Source organism: Nymphaea colorata, chromosome 13 (assembly GCF_008831285.2).
Source record: "Nymphaea colorata isolate Beijing-Zhang1983 chromosome 13, ASM883128v2, whole genome shotgun sequence".
In the NCBI taxonomy this organism is placed as follows: Eukaryota; Viridiplantae; Streptophyta; class Magnoliopsida; order Nymphaeales; family Nymphaeaceae; genus Nymphaea; species Nymphaea colorata.
In genome coordinates, this window is record NC_045150.1 from 6,027,112 (window position 1) to 6,048,959 (window position 21,848).

General features: G+C 35.6%; 2 protein-coding genes across 2 annotated transcripts; one reads left to right on the forward strand and one right to left on the reverse strand.

Moving 5' to 3' along the window:
• Positions 1 to 5,731: 5,731 nt before the first annotated feature.
• LOC116266610 (RNA-binding protein 2-like) lies at positions 5,732 to 9,990 on the reverse strand. The gene is made up of 6 exons (XM_031647884.2): positions 9,644 to 9,990; positions 7,777 to 7,937; positions 7,376 to 7,697; positions 7,179 to 7,240; positions 6,476 to 6,557; positions 5,732 to 6,070 (listed from the first exon to the last, which is right to left on the reverse strand). The coding sequence occupies exons 1-6, from the start codon at positions 9,714 to 9,716 to the stop codon at positions 5,961 to 5,963; spliced, it is 810 nt and encodes a 269-aa protein (XP_031503744.1). The 5' UTR covers positions 9,717 to 9,990; the 3' UTR covers positions 5,732 to 5,960.
• Positions 9,991 to 12,723: 2,733 nt separating this feature from the next.
• LOC116267184 (uncharacterized) lies at positions 12,724 to 21,848 on the forward strand. Its single transcript, XM_031648785.2, has 3 exons — positions 12,724 to 13,347; positions 14,174 to 14,359; positions 21,268 to 21,848. Exons 1-3 carry the CDS (start codon positions 12,739 to 12,741, stop codon positions 21,550 to 21,552), a joined length of 1,080 nt encoding a protein of 359 aa, XP_031504645.1. The 5' UTR covers positions 12,724 to 12,738; the 3' UTR covers positions 21,553 to 21,848.

Consider the following 21,848-nt stretch of genomic DNA (forward strand, 5'->3'; position numbering starts at 1 on the left):
GTGAGCGGTAGTCGTTATCTTGGGCTATCTGTTCTGGTGTGTTAGATGCAGTTAACTTTAGCATCAATTGCTCTAAATCTTTATGCCGACCATTCCAAGCATAAGGAATCCATGAACAGTCCTCGAATGCCCTTCGTCTGGGTGGATGGGAGCGTCCAAGGGACTCTTCACCTGATCTCCACCCTCACATCTTATATTTAACTTGACACTTAATGATAATGGCGCCAAAAAGCATAAGCATCTGTGAGTCCAAGGATTCATGGAATATTTTTTGTCTTCAGCCTTTGGCCTTTGTTTTTTTGCCAATGCTGCTATTTTATAATGCCACTTTCTTCTGCAGGGGTTGAAGTGGCTTGTTAATGTTTGGGGTGATTTTGATGTAAATGGCAGTAGGCCTTTATGGTACGGTAAAGTTTGTTTTTCTTTTAGGTCTTCTCCAATAGAATTTTAGATAAATTTCATATTTATGTGATGTAGCTTGTCAAAATCTCAGCATGGCATAGTAGTGAAAAAAGCTAGGCAGACCTAGGCAACAAAAAATAGTAAATGAAGGAAAAAATAATGACCATGATGGAGGAGGCGGAGGAGAATATATTTAACAGCCAAAAACATGTTTATTTCTCCTCCGTGTCCATGAACTTACAAGTGTATGTTATTTGTTATGGAAAATTAAATATTCAACAATTTTACCATTGGTAATTCATGTCAGAAAGCATTAATCTTAAGAGAGGATACTCATCAAACTCTTGAAATACTTTATTTAATTTTTTGTGGGATTATCATTAGTTATTCATTTATCTATTTCTATTTTTTATGCATGCAGCATATGAATTCTACAACATCTGGTGTCAATGCTTTCTAATTCATGTTTTTCACAAAAAAGCCAAATCATTAAGATTAGTTGTATGGAATGAATTTAGTAGGACAATAAAAGAAACATGTTGTGCATTCAGCGTTGTTTGTCCACACTATAAAGTATCTATAAATTGTAATATAAGATGGCACATTTACAGAATCATTTAAAGACATGTCCTAAAAGACCTAACTTAGAATTAGGCTAACACCGTCTTGTCATTGATGAAAATACTAATGATAGAAAAGAAATTGTTGGTACTTTCAAGTTTGATTCAGATAAAAATTGACTTGGTTTTGCTAATATGATTATTCTTCGTGAATATTCATTTTGTATAGTTAGTCATTCAGGCTTTTAGAAGTTTCTTAAAGAATTACAACTACAGTTCAAGTTATTGTCACGTAACACGGTAATATCATATTGCATACACATTTATGAAGATGACATAACAAAATTATGCAATATTTTGAAGAAGCCTAATGAGTGGATTAGTCTCACATCTGACATGTGGGCTTCACCTTGTCAAAAAAGTAGTTATTTATGTTTGACTGCACATTATATTGATAATAGTTGAAAAATACAAAAAAAGTTCACAACTTTGTTACGGTTGCAACACCTCATATAGAAAAAAAACTTATATCAGTCATCAAAGATTGTTTACTAAAATGAAACATTGATCGTAAGTTGTTTTCAATTACATTATATAATTGTTAAACAAATGATATTATGGTTACAAAATTGACGAGTGGCTTCTTCAAAAGGATGCACTTGTTTGTAATGAAAAAAATTTTCAAGTTAGATGTGTTGCTCATATTCTTAATTTGATTGTGCAAAATGGTGCCAAAGAAATAAGTAATGTGATTGATAAGATTAGAAAAAACATTAAACATATCAAGGCATCTCGAGCTCGATGTAAAATTTTTTATTAAGTAGTGCATCATGTCAAAGTTACTTGTGAAAAAAAGTTATGTCTTGATATTTTAACTAGATGATACTTAATATTTCTTATGTTGTAGTTTTACAATTTAAAGAAGCTTTTGGTTGTTTTTAAGAACTTGATCATCATTGTCATTTGACACCGACTACGAACGAGTAGAAGAAGGCTACTGTTTTTCAAAATAGTTAAAAAATATTTTATGATGCTATTAATGCAATTTCTACAATAAAGTATCCAACTTCTATTTTTTTTAAAAAAATTGTGAGATAAAGATGGAAGTTGAAAAATATATTCAAGTTCAGATATTTGCCTTTCAAATATGGCAATGACGATAAAAACAAAGTTTAACAAGTATTGAAATATATGCAAGTTAATTTTAGCAGTTGCAATCAATGTTGTATGTATCGTACGATACAAGGTTGTATTGTACCATCGAAACCATTTTATGCTACGATACACCCCCATATCATAAATGGGGGTGTATCGTTCCTGTATCGCACGGAGGGTCTGCATCGTACGATACGGGGCGATACACCCCGTGTCGCACGATACAGGGTCTGCATCGTACGATACGGGGCGATACACCCCGTATCGCACGATACAGGCTAATTTTCGTTTTTCCAAATCCGCAGCAAGGTGGAGCAAATCGATATTGTTTGAAAACACGTAGAAAGTAGAAACAACCGAAAACGGGGAAACAAAATCAAGAGAACATCAAGACGATGAATCAAAGGTGACTGACAAGGAGGGAATGAGAGAGAGATAGAGAAAGGACAAACCATTTTGGCGGCGAGATCTCAGGAGCCCAAGCTAGGGTTTTCTCCTGCAGCGATTCTTCAGAGGGCGCTCGCGAGAGGGAGAAGGGCAAACACGGGTTTTTCGCGATATTTAGAAGGGCAAAGTGGATCGGGTCTAGAAACGACACTGGATCAACCAATTGTTAGATTTGAACTCAATAGTAGATGTTATAACTCTTGGATGGACAAAAGGAGAATAATTAAATAAACAACGAGAACTATGATTGCCACTTGAAAAACAACAAGCAATCAAAAGTTCGAAATTACAAGAGAACAATATTGAATCAGCTCTGGCGATCAATAGCTAAAGTATATGTTTTAGAGAAAGATGCCAAAATAAAGTCTATCATTATCTAAAACACATTTTCTATGAAGAACTTATTATTTTTTATTTTTACTGATTTTTTTATGGATTTTTTGATTTTTTTTAATTTTTTCTAATTTATTATTTTTTTTTTAAAAAATACGATACGGTTACAATATGTTATGATATTTTACGATACGGCGTATCTTAAAGCCTGACCGATACGGCTTATGATACGCTTTTTACAACATTGGTTGCAATGGTCTTTTAATTCTCATTATAAAATAAAAATAATTAAGTTTTATTATAGACAATTTTATAAAGATAAAGCATATGAATATGTCTCTGTAATTACGAACTACCATTGTGTTTGATATGATGAGTATAAAGTTATTTATGTATTAAAACAGTATCTACTTGTTATGCTGTTGTGAATGATAGTGATGCATCTAATTTTACTTATTTGATTGAAATTTTTTTTCATAAGAAGCTTAGAACAAGTGCATTAAATGACTTTCTTGAAAAATAATCACACAGTCAACGTACAAAATGAAATTTGGAGTTGTATTTGGAAGATCCTATTTTCTAAAAAATAATCTAATTGACATTTGACATGGTTGAAGATCAATGCACTTAAATACTGAGTGTTATCTAAAATGGAATGTGATAGTTATCTAAAATGGGATGTGTTATTTTGGTTATTTATATATTAACTGTTGCATTAGAGTCAGGTAGACGTATTCTTGATTTATATAGAAGTAGATTATGGGCAAAAATAGTGGAGGTTTTGATTTATGCACAAGATTGGTTGCGAGATCAGGCTGAAAGTAATTAATTTATTAATAGTACTTTTAAGTATATTTTTGTGTTGCTTATTTTATTCTTTTGTTAGATGATTCTAATTTGCCTACACCTTTGCTTGAAGATTAAACACTATTTCCATATGCATGCATTGAAACAGAATCATAAATTATATGTATATATTCTTTTGTATCAATCTGTATTCTTTACATTAATTAAAACCTACACTTGTTCACACTAACCCAAATGACTACTGTTAATTGTCAAGTTTATTAAGAGAGAGAGAGAGAGAGAAAAAGAAAGAGAACAAAAAGAAGGATGTATTAGCTACACTACATCATCAAACTTCATTTTCTAAAACATGTAAATTTCAATTTTCAAAGTTGTACTTGATTGTTGTTCGTTGATGTAACAAGAGACTAAATGAGTCATCCTTGACAATTTCAATAAAAAAAAAACATTTCACCATATAGTACTAGTTTGCAAAAATTTTCTTTTAATGCCTATATTTGCCACAATGGATATGTTCTTTTTATTTTGATATATATTTTAACCATGTTGACACTAATGATAATGTTATTAAATTAACCTGTATTATGTAAATAAAAATTTTAATTAAATAAGAATCTAGTTAGAATACATTCTTTCCTTGTTTACTTATTATTGGTACACGTTTAAAAAATATGTTTTTTGGTTTATCTAATTATATTTGGTTAGTATCCGAATTATGAATGTAGATGCATAATTTTAAACTTAGCCAACTGACAAAATTACATTTCAAATCAGACATTATTTAAAAGTTAGATTTGTATCATATTTGCATATGGCTTAAAAATCATATTTCAATCGAATTTGGATATGACTTATAAATTCAAATCAGATTCAGACATAACTTTAAAGTTGGATTCAAATTGGATTCAAATGTAACTTAAAAATCAAATTTGGATCGGATTCCAAATTAGATTTTAAAGTTGGATTTGGATATGATATATGCTTTTTTTTATCTGAATTCAAATCCAAGTTTGGATCCAAATATACAAATAAAAATCAAATATAGTGAAAGGTATATCCGATCAGTTGACATATTGACGGGCTCTCATGTTTTACACTGCCCTTGATCCCAAGAGCTTTCGGCGCTTTTCTGCCTAGCTCTCTTTTTCTCAGGGTTCATGTAAACAAAAATTTACAAAAACGATATCAAAGTTTTGATGAATCTACGAAGATGGCTCATTATGTCTCGATCAGTCGCTCTACTACCGGTGAAGGCAACTGCTCACTGGCAAACAAAATCTGTGTGTTACCATAGTGACCTTTTTCCACGACATGTACATTTTTTCCTCACCTGTTGTTCACAAGACCGAAATGTCAACACTGCCCACCTTTCTGATTGGCTGCTGTCTCTAGTATCACTTTTTCCCTGACGCAATAGACTCCAATCATTGTTTTAATCAGTGACAAACTCCATTTCCCGCTATCCTGATCAGTTCCTTTCATTTGTTTCACTCTACTACAGTTGTCTACTTATGCAAAAATATGAAAAAAAAGAAAAGAAGATCCCAGTATGTCATCAATCCATATTACTTCCGATTCAGCATCATGACATTTGTTGAACTAAACAATAGTATGTGATACGGAGATTTACCAGAGTACAAACAAAAGAAACAACGATTTCAACTCAAGACCCAAAGGAGACCATAATCTATCTGAAATTTAAAAATGCAAACTTTCTATCCTAACATCTCCCGAAACACTTTGCAAGGAACAGAGAGGGAGAGGGAGAGGGAGAGAGAGAGAGAGAGAGTTTACCTTCAAGACAGGGACATGACCATCTAGGGGATAATGGATGGTATTGCTTGGATGGAACTCCGGCAAGTTGTGAAAATAAATGCACGGTCAGTTTAGGGAAACACAAATAACATAGATGGACAAGTATAAAAATAAAGGTTAACTTTGTCACTTACCAACTGGTCCAACCCGATCCCCACCTTGAACCGTAATTAAGTAAAATAGTGTTAACAGAAAGCAGCCTTCAGAGAGAATTAAGTATAAAGTATAGACAGCCAGTTAAATGTAATTTCCCATAAGTCGTGCATGTTTCTGTAAAACCATCAAAATTGGGATTGTTTTTCTAAATTTTCTTACATTAATACACTGCATGTTACCACAGAAATTGAACATGAGCTCCAAGGCACTGAAAATTAGGACATAATGACTGAAGAGGAACTACACCAAAATGTTAGCAAGATATACTCTTGCCCAAGTTTCTGTTTATCGCCTACCACGACCTCCCATGCCACCACCGGACCTTGGTCCAGGAAATCGAGCAAATTGTATCCGTAGTACTGGTGAGTCCTGATCTTGTTCATCCATCCGGTAACCTGAGCAAAAATGTCCAATTATCATAAACTAAACTTCATCAATGAACATGAATATACTACTGTGAAACAGCAACTGTAGGTTAATTTTTTGTTTCTAAACCGTGGAAACTGCTCCAGACATGAGATTCAGTGGCATTCTCGCAGAATAAAAACCCAGGCCTAGTACCCTCACTCCTGGGCCTTACCCCTGATTAGGCTTGCACAAAGATTGGAGCCCAAGGATCAATTCAAATCTTGGAGTATATTTCTACCCGTGGAAATCATGAGGATGAAGGACGAACAAAACATCATCCAATCAGGGTGAACCACCCTCTACAGTCCATCCATCATTTCCAACACACTCCTGATCACCCAAATTACCCATTCGAACTCAAAAAATTTGAAATAGCAAAAAAAAGAACAAACCTTGCAAAGCGCTCAGTGCAGTTGCAGCACAGTTGACATTTGCAAAGTCCACAAAACACAGGATTAAAGGATCTCCTTCAGGCTGCAATACGGAAGAAAACACAGGCAACAGATCAATCAGAACAACTTAAGCAAAGCAAGAATAGGAAGGCCAGACTATATCATGGTCGAGTGACAAAAACAGGATGACAGTAAAAAAAATTGTAACAGCTTAAAGGCAACATCGGTGATCCAACTAACAAATCTACAGCAGCCATTTACTCAACCTCATGCTGAATCAAACTTTCCAAGTCACTAATAATATGGGTACCAGCAAATTGCTGGGTCGTATGACTGATGAAAAAGTAAATCCTTCACAAAACAATGAAGCAAGAACATGCTCGTATCTATATGCCACCTCGACTCAGCATTCACCTTGTGCTTCGACATCTTGTTGCAAAAACAAGAGTCACTTCACTGGTACTATAGAAAGAATGGTCCCCATAATTGTCTACAGCCAAAATAGTTTTTATTTTTTGCATAAGTTACAACAGTGGACTCCTATTCTACAGTTACATATTAAAAGCATATTTGAGCAACAAATTGATTCGATCTCGTATTTTTGGAAAAGGTGCCTATTTCAATATATGGAAAGAGACCAAGAAGAAAGTCTAGAGTCTAGACCCAAAAAAATTTCTCACAAACTATCAACATGAGCACTCACATGGCGAGATTCTTTTTTTACAAGCCTAACTTCCTTGTAACCAAGAAATGGTCGAAAGATATCTTCATAATCTTGTCAAGGAACACAGGTAGCTATTAACATAAAAGTAGCATTGTTCAGACTTCAGAGTATGCAAAAAAGGAATTGAACTTGAAAGAGACTAAAATACAAATTAACAGAACCAATTCAAAGGATACGAGCTACTTCTCGGTGTGTGGAATCGGGTGGAAGCCCTTCCACAAAAAGAGTATTGGAAGCATCTGGAGGAAGACGTGCTTCAAGCCCAGGCCTTACGGAAAGGTCAACAGGTGGCTGGTTACCAAAAATCACGTTTCGACCATTTGCTGGAACATTTGGAGGAACAAGCCCTGGACCACCCATTAATACAGGCTCACTGAGAGGCAGTCCAGCCACCCCTCCCAACGGTGGCCCAGCAACTGCTCCAACAGGCATGCCAGTGCCACCAAAGCCACCAGCAGCCATTGTACTGGATTCTCCAGCGGCATGACTAGAAATTTGCTGGAAAATAGTAATAACAATGTGAATAAGCTTATATTTAACTAAAGATAGAAGCTCATAAGAAACTTGTGTATGATACCCCATTTTGTAAATAGCGGTCATATGAAGCCATAAGAGATTTAGTGTCCTTCACAACATTATTTGCAGTTTGGCCATCATTGCGAACCAAATAACCAGGAATCCCTTGACCAATTTGCATCCCCACCTCAAGTCCAACTCCAGCTCCAGGAGGTACAAAATCTATAAATCATACAGATAAGAAATTCTATTAGTTATGAAACTTACACACTCACTGCAACAAATGGTCCCTGAAATGCAGAAACAAGTACTGAAATTGAGTGACATGTGCAACAGATAAAATAGATGACTGACAATGAATAACTGAAATCTCACTGTGTCTAGGCAGCCATGTAATAGCAAGTCTAAATCCATAAGTGCATACCTGAAGGTTAAGAAAAAGGTCTGAGACAAAGCATGTACCCTCACAATTCAAGCATGTAGGGAGGCATCTCATAACACTCTCCCTTCCCATTCAAAGATGGTGATAGGTGTCTCGTGACACACTCCACCACAAACGTCATTTTTGCATGGATATTCTCCCACTATTTCTATTTGAGAGGGTGTTGCACGACACACCTCTCAGTTTATGCTTTTCAAAAGATACCCTAAACCCATGCATCACCAAGCCCACATTCTTAATGTCGGCTGGAAAGATCTTTTTCTTTTGTCCCTGAATAATCTAGCTAGCAAACACTCTACTGATCTGGTTGAGCTGGCAACACAAGTGAAGATAGGCTTAATCATTGCATAAGAACTATAATGCTATTGGTCTTAGAGTAATATTATTGGAAAGACAATTGAAATGATTTGACTGCTTCGTAGAAAACCATGAAACATCCATGTTCCCTAACACTATATGGTGGAAAAATATAACCCTAGGAAGAGAATTGCATTAAGTTCACCTATCAAAAAGGAAAAAGAAGGTAACTTATGTTCCACAGTGTGCCTTATCTTCCATACACATAAAATGCATCCAATCAGGCCCAAGGCCCTAAAGAACTGGCTCAAGAGAGATGCAAATGTAAATACATCCTCCCTACTATAGTTGACCGCTCCTATAAACATCAAGATTTTCAAAAGCTTCGAAGTTCAAACTCGAATATTGTATACAAACCTTTCCCACAAAAATTGCTACACTACAGTACCACGTCCCACCTCCGCAATGTGATGCTTCTTTATGGTGGGAAGAAAAAACTCCATTAGCCATCACAAGATCCTGACTTATTCGTGCAGAAATCAGCCACTAAGCGTTCGTACCCATTTCCATTAATCCCATGGGCGATGAATGGATTGAATGAAAAAAGAGAGTAACTAAAGAGCATGGCTAGTTCAATCAAGGGCTTATGCATGTAGAAGTTCCGCTTTCCAGCCTGACACTACCTGAGTTCTAGAATTTGTTCTACTATCCTTAATTCCACCATAATCCAATGAATTTTGGCGACATTCTATTCTATTCTACCTAAACCCAAATTAGCAGCAGAATCACACAGGTTTCGTTCTTTTTGTTAATCTGATTGAGACAAAGAAGACCGTGATTTCTACGCGTGCAACTGGTTACTTCTCCGGCTACACTACAAAATGGGGACTCCAATGTTGCTGTCCAAGCACCAACAAGAAGTTTCAAGCTCCAGGGTTTTCAAGCTTCTTAAACATAAGTTCTGCCACAAACTAAACGCACGAGATTTAAGGTCGGATCAGAGACACTTTGAAGCAAAATTTAGGCTTCTTGTTAGTTCACATCAGACGCCTCCAGAACGCAATCGAAGCAAAGCGAAAACAGACTAACAATCCAATAGCTCATTGCAGAACGAGGATTAAAAACCAAAAAAAATAATAATAATAACGGAAAGGGGATCGATCCTAGGGTTTCCGATGAGAAAGCATACCGTAGGTGGGTCGTTGCCTCTTCTCAGCAGGCGCGCCGGGAACTCCACCCGCGTTCCAGTAAGGATCTGCCATCTCCGTCAAGTTTCTTACAGAATGTGGACCAGCGATTGGAAGAGGGAGAGATCCCAGCTACTGCCGCACCGCAGAAACCCTCAACCGCTAAACCCTAAAGCTCGACCGGCTTGGACCTCCGTCCGCCTGTCTCCGTATGAGGAGCAGCGGCGAGGGATCACTCGGACGTTAATGCCAGAAGGAGTGCCGTAAGGTTTGGGGTGTTATCGGAAACCATAAGATCGTGGGATAATCAAATCAAACTTCCAATTTTCTTGAGTTGCATAATGAAAACTTTACCCACTTTATAGCCAACAAAGCAAATCACAACGGTGCCTTTATATATATATATATATATATATATATATATATATATATATATACTTTTGTAGCTTGTTCTGTATCTAGATGACTTAACTTTTGTTATGCATTCTTCAAGCGCATCACTATATGCAACGATGCATATATACTTAAGTCATCATTCACATATTATAAAACTTTGTCACATATTACAAAACTTTGTCATTGGAGCATAATTGGTTGGCCTTGTTGATATAGTGATTACTTGCTTAAGGAGCTTTAAGTTTTCATTTATTGTAGTCCGCCACATGGTGGCTAGTGTGTGCAATTGCCCACACCGTCCTCACAAATTTTACTAATTTTTATATTAATAATTTTATATATTTGATTGTTTATTTAGATCGGAACAAACACACACGAAACAAACGTCGGATAAGAAAAACATAGTGTTCTGTTCTTAAAATCATCAAACGGTGGACAAGGAACACTATTGTGTATGAAGACATGATAATAGTGTAATGGACAGAACGTCTTGTCTGTCATGTCCCATTGAACAGAAATCAAACGACCTCTAAAGTTATTAAACTAATGCCTGTAGATTCAAATTTTTTGGCTCATCACTGTCGTTCGTGAGTGTTCATACACATGCTTTGTGGATTCAGTCAAGAAGGCTTAAGATGGCCCAAAGGGCACCTCTACCGCACAAAGGTTATGTATAAAAACAAGAATATCATGCTATTTTGGAGGAAGAATGGCATCCAATAGGAGTTGAGAGTGAGCAATTGAAAACGACAAGATTAGAGAAGGAGGATTAAATTAAAGAAGATTAAAGAGATGAGGGTTGAAAAGGTGAGAGATGAATAATTTAGGATTGAAAAAGTGAAGGTTCAATGACTACTCCAAAAAATCTGAAATATTTTTATTTTGTGTCATAAAAAACTATTACAAAAAGTACATTTGCAACAATAATTATTTGGCCACAACTTTTAACGACATAATATACTTTTTTACAATGGTTTTTAGCAACATAAAATAAAAAAAAAACATCCAACCACAGTGGTAGCTTATTGATTTAATTTTTCTATGTTTGTATATATATATATATATATATAGAGAGAGAGAGGGGGAGAGAGAGAGAGAGCGTAAATAATTGGAGCGTAAATAATTGGTACCCCTTAATATTCGACGAAGAAACAAAATCAGATTTCATGAATAACATCCGATCGGATTCAGATTCAAAGGAGTAAGACACAACAAAGTCAACTAGAGAAGGAGGTGAAAGAAAACCAAGGAACCAAAGGGTATGGTAATTGTAGAGATGAATGGTCAATGAAGGGGAATAAATAAAAGTAGAAGGGGGAATGGAGAAGGAGATAGTTTGACGATAAAAATTCAAGCAGTCAAAATTAGTGACATGGTTTTGTCTGTGTGATTCCTATTAGAATAAATCCGATTCACATCAGATATATGACCAAACTACTTAAAAAATCCATATATGCAAAAAAAATTGATATGAAATTAAGAAATCAGATCGGATTTGGATTTAAGAAACGACAACCGAGTGGATTCAGATTTAAGTAAACATCTGATCCGATTCAGACTCAAATTGGGCATAGACTTAAATAAATATCCTAGATAGGGATGTTACTAAATATGACTTAACCAAGCTTTGACCAAAGTGCATAAAAAAATGGATATGAAAAAAAAAATTGATATTCGATTAAGAATTCAGATTAGTTCAGATATGAAAAATGGCATCTTATCAAATTTGGATTTAAGTAAATATTGACCAGATTCAGATCGGATGTAGTTTTAAATAAATAATTATATACTCAATGTCTATAATATGGTTTGGATTCAACTTAAAAGTGAGATTCAGATTATTCGAATGTTAATATAAGAACCGGATTCAGATCAGGTTCACTTTATGAGTTCAGATTCTATATTTGGATGTGATTTAACATTTTGTTCATGTAGATTCGAAAATGATTTCAAATCCAAATATATAGATATCCGTAACAGCGAATCTGATCCGTTGACATCTCTGATTCTATATCCAATATCCGTATGAGGTTTACATTGGATTTAAGAGTCAGATTCAAATTCGAATGTGGATTCAGTTGTTAATCCAAAAATCAGATTGAGAATCAAATCGTGAATTCGGGTTCGGATTCAGTTTGAATCTCAATTTGCATCCGAATATACAAACATCGGTAAAACGAAAGACGGAGTGGGGAAAAAGAACAAGCGAAAACCACGGTCAAATTTCTTGGCTTCATCATTTGAAAAAAAAAAAAAAAATCCCACTCAAACAAAAGGGCTGCAACGTTTAGCGCTGCGCCCGAATACACATTCAGTTGTATCTTTTGCTTCTTTTTGTTTTTGTCCCTTAGTTTCGTTTTTTATTTTTAAGTTTCATTTTAGTTTTTTTTTTTTTTTAAATTTATTCAGTTCTTTTGAGGCATTTTAAATTAATGAAGTATAACAAACAACCTGCTTCATTTAAATTAATGAAGTTTTAATATTTTATTTTAATTTCATTGGACATGTTTGAGTTTTTAAATATGTATAAACCTAATGTGAATTTTCATTGATTCGAAGGCTTTCATCGATTTTGAAGGCTCATTTCTCTGGCTTGAAAATATAAAAAATTTAATGATCTTAAAAATTGTGGGCAGAACAGACCCCTTTTCTCTTCAACAAGGAACCCAAAACTCAAAAGCAACAGCACGTTTCGGAGGGAATGCGGAAACCGAGAAAAGGAATCCTCCTTCTTCCTCGCTCCTCCTCTTCCCGGCCTCCCGCAGGTAAAAGCGAGCCAGAGGAATCCATTAACGTCCCTTCTGCAGCCCTCCGTCTCTCTCTCTCTCCGGCACGAGAAGATGCACGCGAAGTCGGACTCGGAGGTGACGAGCCTCGCGCCGTCGTCCCCGACGCGGTCCCCGCCGCGCCGGCCGCTCTACTACGTGCAGAGTCCCTCCCAGCACGACGGCGAGAAGATGTCCTTCCAGTCGAGCCCCGCGGGCTCGCCGCCCCATCCCCACTACTACGGCGTCCCGTCTCCGGTGCACCACTCCCGCGAGTCGTCCACCAGCCGCTTCTCCGGCTCGCTCAAGAAGGACGCTTCGTCCCACCACCACCACCACGGGCGCCGGCAGCCGTGGGGCAGTACGCCCACGTCGACGAACACGGGGAGGAAGAGGAAGGGGAAGAAGGCGAGGGCAGAGAGTCGGGGATCCCTGCCCGCTGCTACTTCCCTCTCTTCGTCGTCTGCTTCGTTGTCCTCTTCTCCCTCTTCTCCCTCATCCTGTGGGGCGCCAGCCGTTCCTACAAGCCCGTCATCGCCGTCAAGGTAACAAGAACAAACACACCAAAAGCCAGAAATCTCGCTCTCTTTCTCTTTCACTGGTCGTCTTTCACTCGTTTTTTTTTTTGTCGTTCGAGGAATCAATCCATTGGACATGCTTTCTGAAAGAGCGCGCAGGACTGCAAGTCCTTTATAAATTATTCAAAAATCTTTTCCGATTCTTCTGCAATTTCTGAAACCCAACACATCTGCTTTCTGGTTTTCTCTTTTGCAGCGGACAATCAAAAGATGAAAATTGCTGCTTTTCTTTTCTTTTGGATAAGCTGATGATGAATTGTTTGTGAAATGATTTAAAACGATAATCTTTGTTGGGTACATTAGGTGCTATAAATATAGTTGAAATAGCAGGAGTTCAAGATGCTGATCATAGTTAAGATCATAAAAGAATATTCTTCTTTCTCTTTTTTTCGAGAGTGCTGCAGTATGAAAAATATGAACGAAATCAAAATGCTTCCATTCAGTTAAACTTGAAAGCGAAAATCATGACATAAACGGCAGCGTGCAGCGCCACTGAACCTGTCAGTTGTTTCCTTCTTTTAAATATTATTGAATGCCTTTTCGCCTTGGAATGAATGCGCTGCTTGTCCAATCCAGTGAGCCTCTACATAAATAACTTTATATATATAAATAAGAGAGAGGGAGAAATGGAAACTTTAAATATTTAAAGGTAATGTTTAAAACTCACCTTTTTACAACTTTTTATTTTGTTATTTTGGACCGTGATTTTTATGTCGAGCACGTCTTTATCGTTTAATTGAAATTGAAAAAGACGTGAAAATGAGTTGAAAATAACGGGTTTGAAACGGCGCAGAGCATGACGTTCTGGAGGTTCAACGTGCAAGCGGGGATGGACACGTCCGGGGTGGCGACACAGATGTTGACCATCAACTCCACCCTCAAGCTCTCCTTCACGAACCGCGCCACCTTCTTCGGCTGCCACTTCACCTCGTCGCCGCTCCGGCTGCAGTACATGGATCTCCGGCTCGCCTCCGGCGACGTACGTCCCTAAAAGCCCTACCCTCAGTGTTTGTTTTCCTCGTTTCTCTGAATTATTCTTCTTTTTAAAGTTTATCTCGTGGATGACAACTTTGCCCTCGCCGTTCACGTCGTTCCGTGTTTGAGTCCCGACATTCGTGGGGTTCTCGCCCTGCGACGGAACACATGTGAAACCAAGGAGTTTTGGAACATTTTAACTATTTCTAAAAACATTTTGAGAATTCTACCTTTTTTCATCTTTTGTCTTTCTGGGGAGGGTTTGATTTTGATGTGATAGGGGCATTTTTGTCATTACGTACCTTAGTCTAAAAAAAAGGATGCATAAGACGGTGCAATGTGGCATGAGGTTCAACTTGGTTTGTTTAAAATAAAAAATATATTTTAATATAATTTAGTATATATTTTATAATTTAGTCAAGTCAAACCCAAACCAAATTTTAAGTGTCGAGTCAAACCAAATTTTAAGTGTCGAGCCAGTCCAATCCTGACTTCTTATCCGGCGGAGCCGATGCCCAATGGGTGAGAGCAGAGGAGCACAATCAAAACATGTATTTGGCCCAAAAACATAACCTTTCTTCTCTCGCAAGTTGGTTTCTTTGCCTAGAAAATCATCATGCAAGGAAGTGTGAAATGACCATAATATCCTTCATCTTTGAAATGGGGGAACCCTCTTTATATGGTTAAATATGTTTGGCGTCGTCATGACGACGAGCATAGCGTAAGTTATAGGGTTCAGTCTTGTCAACCTTCTCCTCCTTATTTAATACAATCAACGTGCCATCTTACCTTGAGTCTTCCTATTCATCTTCTACAAGGTCGTCCCTAGTCGATTCATCTGTCCAGTTACATATTTCTATCTGTTTTTATGGAACTAATTACGTATGTTTTCCTTGTGTTTGCATCCATGAAAATGAGCGTAATGCCATATTTTTAACGTACAACCGAGTTCTATAGGGTGGTTGTTTGTTATTAAAATTTTATAAAATCTTACTTGCATACTTAAGAATCTGCTATTTCTATATGAATTTATAATATTCTGGTTACAAAGATCACCATTGACGGTACAAAAGAGATGCACAAAACTTATAAAAAATAGTTGTGACTTGGTCTGCGCACATAGAAATTTGTGATTGATTTAGAGTCACCCAGCTATTTAATTTGCACCATCTGATTCAACATAATGAATGGTTAAGAGAAAAAAAAAAAGTGATAAGTATTTTCATCATGTAATATTAGTTTATACTTTTTTCTTATTGTTTTTCTCTCAATCATCTATCTGTTTTATATGGATCACTTTGGTTAGGTAAATATGTGACTTTAATAATTAGACTCATCGTCCTAAATATGTATATTTGTCCATGGATTGTATGAACTAGTGCTTATTTAGAATCTTATAAATTTAGAATGGAACTGGATTTATGAAAACATAATACTTTGTTTGGGAGTCAAAAGGCCCCAAGTGCAAACATACACACGCATATATATTATATAGAGTTGGTTATCCCATCCTACATGAGCCAGAAACTAAAACCTAGCCGCTTAAAATGTGAGTGGAATGTGTTTTTTTAGCAATCTAACCATTCAGAATGTGATGTTAAGAGTAATTTAGTAAGAAACGTTTAATAAACCAGTCAAATTTTACATGCAAATTCGCTTTTTAAATCCCCCAGAAATTCACGATTCCTTTTAACACCAAAATTTGGCATTAAAAAGTTTTGGACCTTTTGTTTGCTACTAAAATTATTAGTTATAAACACATCAACATATGCTGATGTTAGTTAAATTTAAAGCATAATGGTAACTTGTGAGAGGCGAAGCCACCTACTCTCCTTGTCTCTAGAATATAGAGTTCTTTTAGGACTTTAGTGGTTTTAAGGTACACCATTCAACTTGAGTGTCGCACATGCAACAATTGCAGTTTAGAGAAATAACAACCATTTTTATCAAACGAAAGATGCGAATGCGATATGCAAATCAACCAGCTATGTTATACTCCTGGAGAGAATTTAAAGGATGCACATTAGGTTAGGGTAGCTTGCTTTTTAGGTAACTTTGGTTAAGAAAAATGAACGATGACGTAAAAGAGCTCACATATGGAGACGTATATAGGTGCTTACCAACTCAGCAAGAGATAATTTGCTTTCACTTTTTTAAAAGTGCATTCGTAAGCCATTTGATAATCGAGAAATGTGTAAGCGCCGCTAATTCAACAATGTCATTGTGAATACCTTTGACTTTTTTTTATAAGACATTCGACCGCGTTACTTGGATGGGACATCCTGGTGCATTCGTATGCTCATGGTTTTGTATTGTCACAGTATCATTCTCACTTTTTTAATGGGCGAGATTTTTCTCCAGTACTAGCTAAGATTTTTTTTTTTTGGGAGAAAATTTCAGAGAATAAAAAAAACCTTATAAAATAAAATTGATAAAATAAATATCAAGTTTTTATTTTCGTATCAATTTTCCGACAAAAAGCATTGATCAATAATCCAAAATAATTTGTTAAAAGATTAAAACAAACTAAAAAGGGAACTTTTTTGAAAAATTATGAACAACACGAGCAATTTTTTTGTTTTTTGCTTGTTTTTCTTTAGTTTCTCATTTTTTTCATGTTTTTTGAAAAAATTGGCAATATTTGTAATAGACAAACCTATTATATGCCTCTGCACGAATTTTACTACTCCGAATTTTTCATTAGTACAATTAATGATTAAAATACCCTCCATTCACACTAGAATATAATTTTTTTTATACATACAAAAATGAAAACTTAAAAAATTTAAAAGACCATAAAAACATTTCTTCTTCAAAATTACCAAAATACCTATTTCTCCTTTATGGCTTACCGGCCGCGCACCTTGCGCACACAACTTTCTCTTGTAATGGAGGGTGTGTGTATATATTAAGCATTTTACTGTTGGGTGCACTATCTATCTTAGCTGCTGAGGTAAGGATCTGGAATTGTCAACTCAAAATGAAGTTGCCAACTCAAATGAACCAAAAAAAAAAAAAAAAAGAATTCCATCTAGGGGCCACGTTTGGTAACGATGGAAAGTAAAAGCCTAATATTTTTTATAAAATGTGAAAGCTTTTTGTGTCTTAAAAGCGTCATGATGGAAAGTACATGCTATATATATATATATATATATATATATATATATATATATATATATATAGTCCTAGTGTGTGGTAGCATGGGCATTAAAGTTGAATGATTCTCATCTAGTGTTGTTTCATTCATGAACATCGGGCCCGGTCATATCAAATTGTATAACATCATGAGAAGTACCAACATCATCTACACAACTATCATTATCATGCTCAGTTAGATCATCCCCTTTATACAGAACAAATCATAAATTATCTTTAGATGATATAACACTTTTCTTTTTGTAACCTTCATATTTCTTTCAATTTTTGGAAAACATATGAGATTGCTTTGAGGTTATCATTTTTTTCAAAGAAAAAAAAATCCATCCAAACATCCTAAGTGTAACCAAATAAAGTTTTATCTTGAGAAACATTTCTATTGAATTTTTAAATTTTAGGAGTTTTGAATGACGTATAATTAATTACATATATGGCAGTAGGAATGGTTTAAGCCCAAAATTGCAAAGAACCTTTCTTGAAATTAAGAGTGTTCGAGTGGTTTCAACTATGTGCTTGCATTTTCTTTTCACAAGCCAATTCCATTAAAGATTTAAGCCCAAAAAGTGTAAGGAATACTTCTTGAAAATTAAAAGTGTTCGAGTGGTTTCAACTATGTGCCTGCATTTTCTTTTCGCAAGTCAATTCCATTAAAGAGTACATGCACATGATTTTTTATCCAATTATTTCATGTTTAAGATAATTTCCAAATTCATATGAGACGAAGTCTCTTTCTGATACAGTTCTAAAAGTTTTAAAAATTGTAAAAATATTTAGAAATATTGAAAAGCCTTTGAACTTGTGCCTGAGAATGTACATCTATTTATATTTATATAATTATCTACAAGTGTCAAATAATAGGAGCATCCTCCTTCTGAATATCAAAAAGGTGGTCCCCATACACCTAAACTAAATGCACTAATTCAAAGGCTTTGAAAGTAACATAATTCTAGTGTGAAAATAAAATCTTTTTTGTTTTGCCAAGAATTTAATCAATGTAGTTGTATTTTTTTCATTACAAATTTTTTCCGAATTTAAAACGAACAAAGTTTAGTTACATTGGGACGATCTGATCTTTTGTAGAAAAGTTTAACCTTAAATTCAACATTACATTCTTGATCGTTCTTTGACAAATTCATTGTCATTCTTTATTGCCATGCACAACTGGGCATATCAAATTAGATATCATATATGACATTGGTTTTTAGTGAAAGAAACATTACTATCATAGTAGTTTGAAAAACAAGTAAAAGTTTCTTTTTTTTTTTGGAACCAATCAAAGAATTAATATAAAGATTTTCTTGTTCAAATTATTTTGTGTAATATTCCCAAAAGCTTTTACTTTCAAATGAGTTCCATAGGATGGCACAAACAATAACTTCATTCTAGTTTTTTTTTTGGTTTTTTGCTTGCTTTTGTTGAAGAGAGATTTATAAGGAGTCATATGAAAGGAAGGTTTTCATAACTTTTTGAGGAGTATAATACTACAGCTACAACGATAGGTGTCTTTGCTTTTACAAGTAGTTGAAGAACAGTGACAAGTTGAGTAAGAGACATGTATCCAACAAGCATTTCTTTGTCTTTGAATCTATCTTCTTTCTTGAATTTTGGGCACATAATTCTTTGTGTCTATGTTGTTTATCAATATTGTTTCTCATAATTTTCTACTGCCTTGACTCTTTCATCACCATTGAGCTTCTCGATGTCTTGTCCGATCTTCTTGGTAAATTGAAGAATAGTAGGTTCCACTTTGGACCCATCAACACATGTTCACAAACCTCTTCCTTGAATGTGATTTTTCATGGTCAAAGCCCATTTCACATGGTTTACTTTTGTGTATCACATTTATTACATAAAAAAAAAAAAAAAGACAAATAAACAGCTTCACACCATGATAATATACCTAATATATATAAGAGAGAGAGAGAGAGAGAGAGAGAGAGAGAGAGAGAGAGAGATTTGAAATATAACACAAGATATGTCAACTGAAATTTGTGTGTATTTCACAATTATAATGCTAGTGTCTATTATGGTTCATTTGTGAAAGTATGGATCCGTGTCATGTTCTCATGAAAGAATATGATTTCTTTTGAGGCAAGAATTATCTCTGTTTATTTTTAAAAATTTGTAACATACATATTCCCATCATAATCCTATGAACCAAGTTGTACATTTTTTTGAGATTGAGCCTATTGCATTCTTTTAGTTGCTTTTGTGGAAAAACATACAAAAATAATAGTAGTAATATTTAGTTGTCCTATTTCATCAGTTATAATCTAGTTATAATATATAGGCGCACACACAAACACAAAAGAAGCGAAAGTAAGGTCTAGTCTTCCTCCACTTATTGTGTACTGAAAGGAAGTGGAAAGGACACAATTCATCACCTTGCATCTGATATTTATTTTATTAAAAGAACGAGAACTTCTTTTTCTTTTAAGCAAAATGAAAGACAGAGCAAGAAATGAGGCATTATCCTTTCCCTCATTTGTCCTATTAAAGGTTGAGAGGATGGGAGAAAAAAAATTATGGAAGTAAACTACTAAGTGTTTGAGGACTGGCATTGGCCAGATCATTCAATCCCTTTCCAAAATCAAGCATTTCTCAAACCCAGTCTTGATGTCATCCAAACACTCCAAAAATGCTGTTTCGGAGCAGCATCCAATGACACCGTTACTGTCTGAGGAGTATAATGTTGAACACTGACACTTCATGCGTCTAGAAGTTGCTATATAACATAACAGCACAATCAGACCTCATATGTTTAGAATGGTTTATTTGGGGGTGGCTTGGTTCCATCATATGTTTTTTTTTAACCAAATGATAAGTTCAGATGTTATAAGTTCTTTACTTTCTTGTTCTTGAAGATATGTTTGCATGTAACCGTGACTTGATTTATTGAACATGTTAAAAATTAAAGAAACACTTACCTAAGATACACATTGACACTTACTCCTTCATGCTGCTCTTAAACCACTTTCAGTTCATATGTATTATTAGTTGTTGCTAACTTGCCTTCTGTATCATTGCTCCTGGCTATTTTCTCCTTGTTTCAGATCATATGATTGATCTTTTGAAAGCACTTTAGCTGTCACATAAGTAACTAACCTGAAGCAAATGCTGCTTGCATGCAGAAATAGTTCTTATGAACCAGCTAGAATTTTGGCTTGCTGAGAAATAGTTTTATCAGAATTTTGTCAACTAAATCTCGGAATAATCAGCATAATCTCAGTAGTTCACAATCTCTCTTTTTGGACCTTGTTTTCTGTTTTATTCCTGACTGGATAGATTGTTCCCCTATTTATTGGTTAGTCCTCTTAACAGCCACTTGCTAACATGCTTAAACATATATTCAACTAATAATATCACATCTGAATGTGGTGAGGATCAGGAACAAATGGGTTCGGATAGGTCTAGTTTGAATTACTCTGCACTACTTCACAAGTAATAAGGACATACTAAAAGCCGCACTCATCCAATGAACCACTTCACAAGCTATTGATGGTATAGCATAAGCTGAAGGGCCATCTATTGAACTTTGCTTTGGTTGAATCAATGTACCCCTTGATGATCTCTGATTTTCACCTTAAATAGCACCTGAAGTCCATGTTTTACATGATAAGAAGCGTGGCATGGGTTGTGTATCACCATCAATACAAGTTTGTATGAAAATTTTTTATTGATTCTGATGCAATGAATGTTTGATGATATTTTATTTGCTTCCCTCTGTGCATGTGCGTGTGTGGTGCATTCTCGCAGATTGAGGAGTTCTACCAGCCTAGAAAGAGCACCCGTTTGATCTCCACAGTGGTTGAAGGCATACAAGTGCCACTGTATGGGGCAGGATCCAGTCTAAGTAGCGAGCCAACATTGGACAGCCCAAGTGTGCCTCTCACCCTCACCTTCATGACCCGCTCAAGGGCATTTATACTTGGAAAACTTGTGAAGACCAAGTTCTACATAGACATCAAATGCGCCATGGAACTCAATCAGAAGAACACGGGGAAACCTGTAAATCTAAAAGGTGCCTGTAGCTACACCTGAGAAGGGCAGTTCTGCTTTACCATCAAGATGGTGAAATCTGTCAGAATTTAAAAATTTTGTATCTTGGCAGAATACGTTTTGATGGAAAGCAGGTGTGGCAAGTGCTTAGAGGAACGAAAATTGTGAAGATTGCATTGATGAAGGTACAGATTAAGTGTTAAATCATTTGAGTTTCAGAAAAAATCTGTCAACATATAGAAAGGATTCGCTGTTGCACTTACTGTTGTTTGTTGTATTGTAAATAAACTTTGATAACATGTTAAAATTCCTTGGTGGGCAAGCTGCAGTGATAGCAA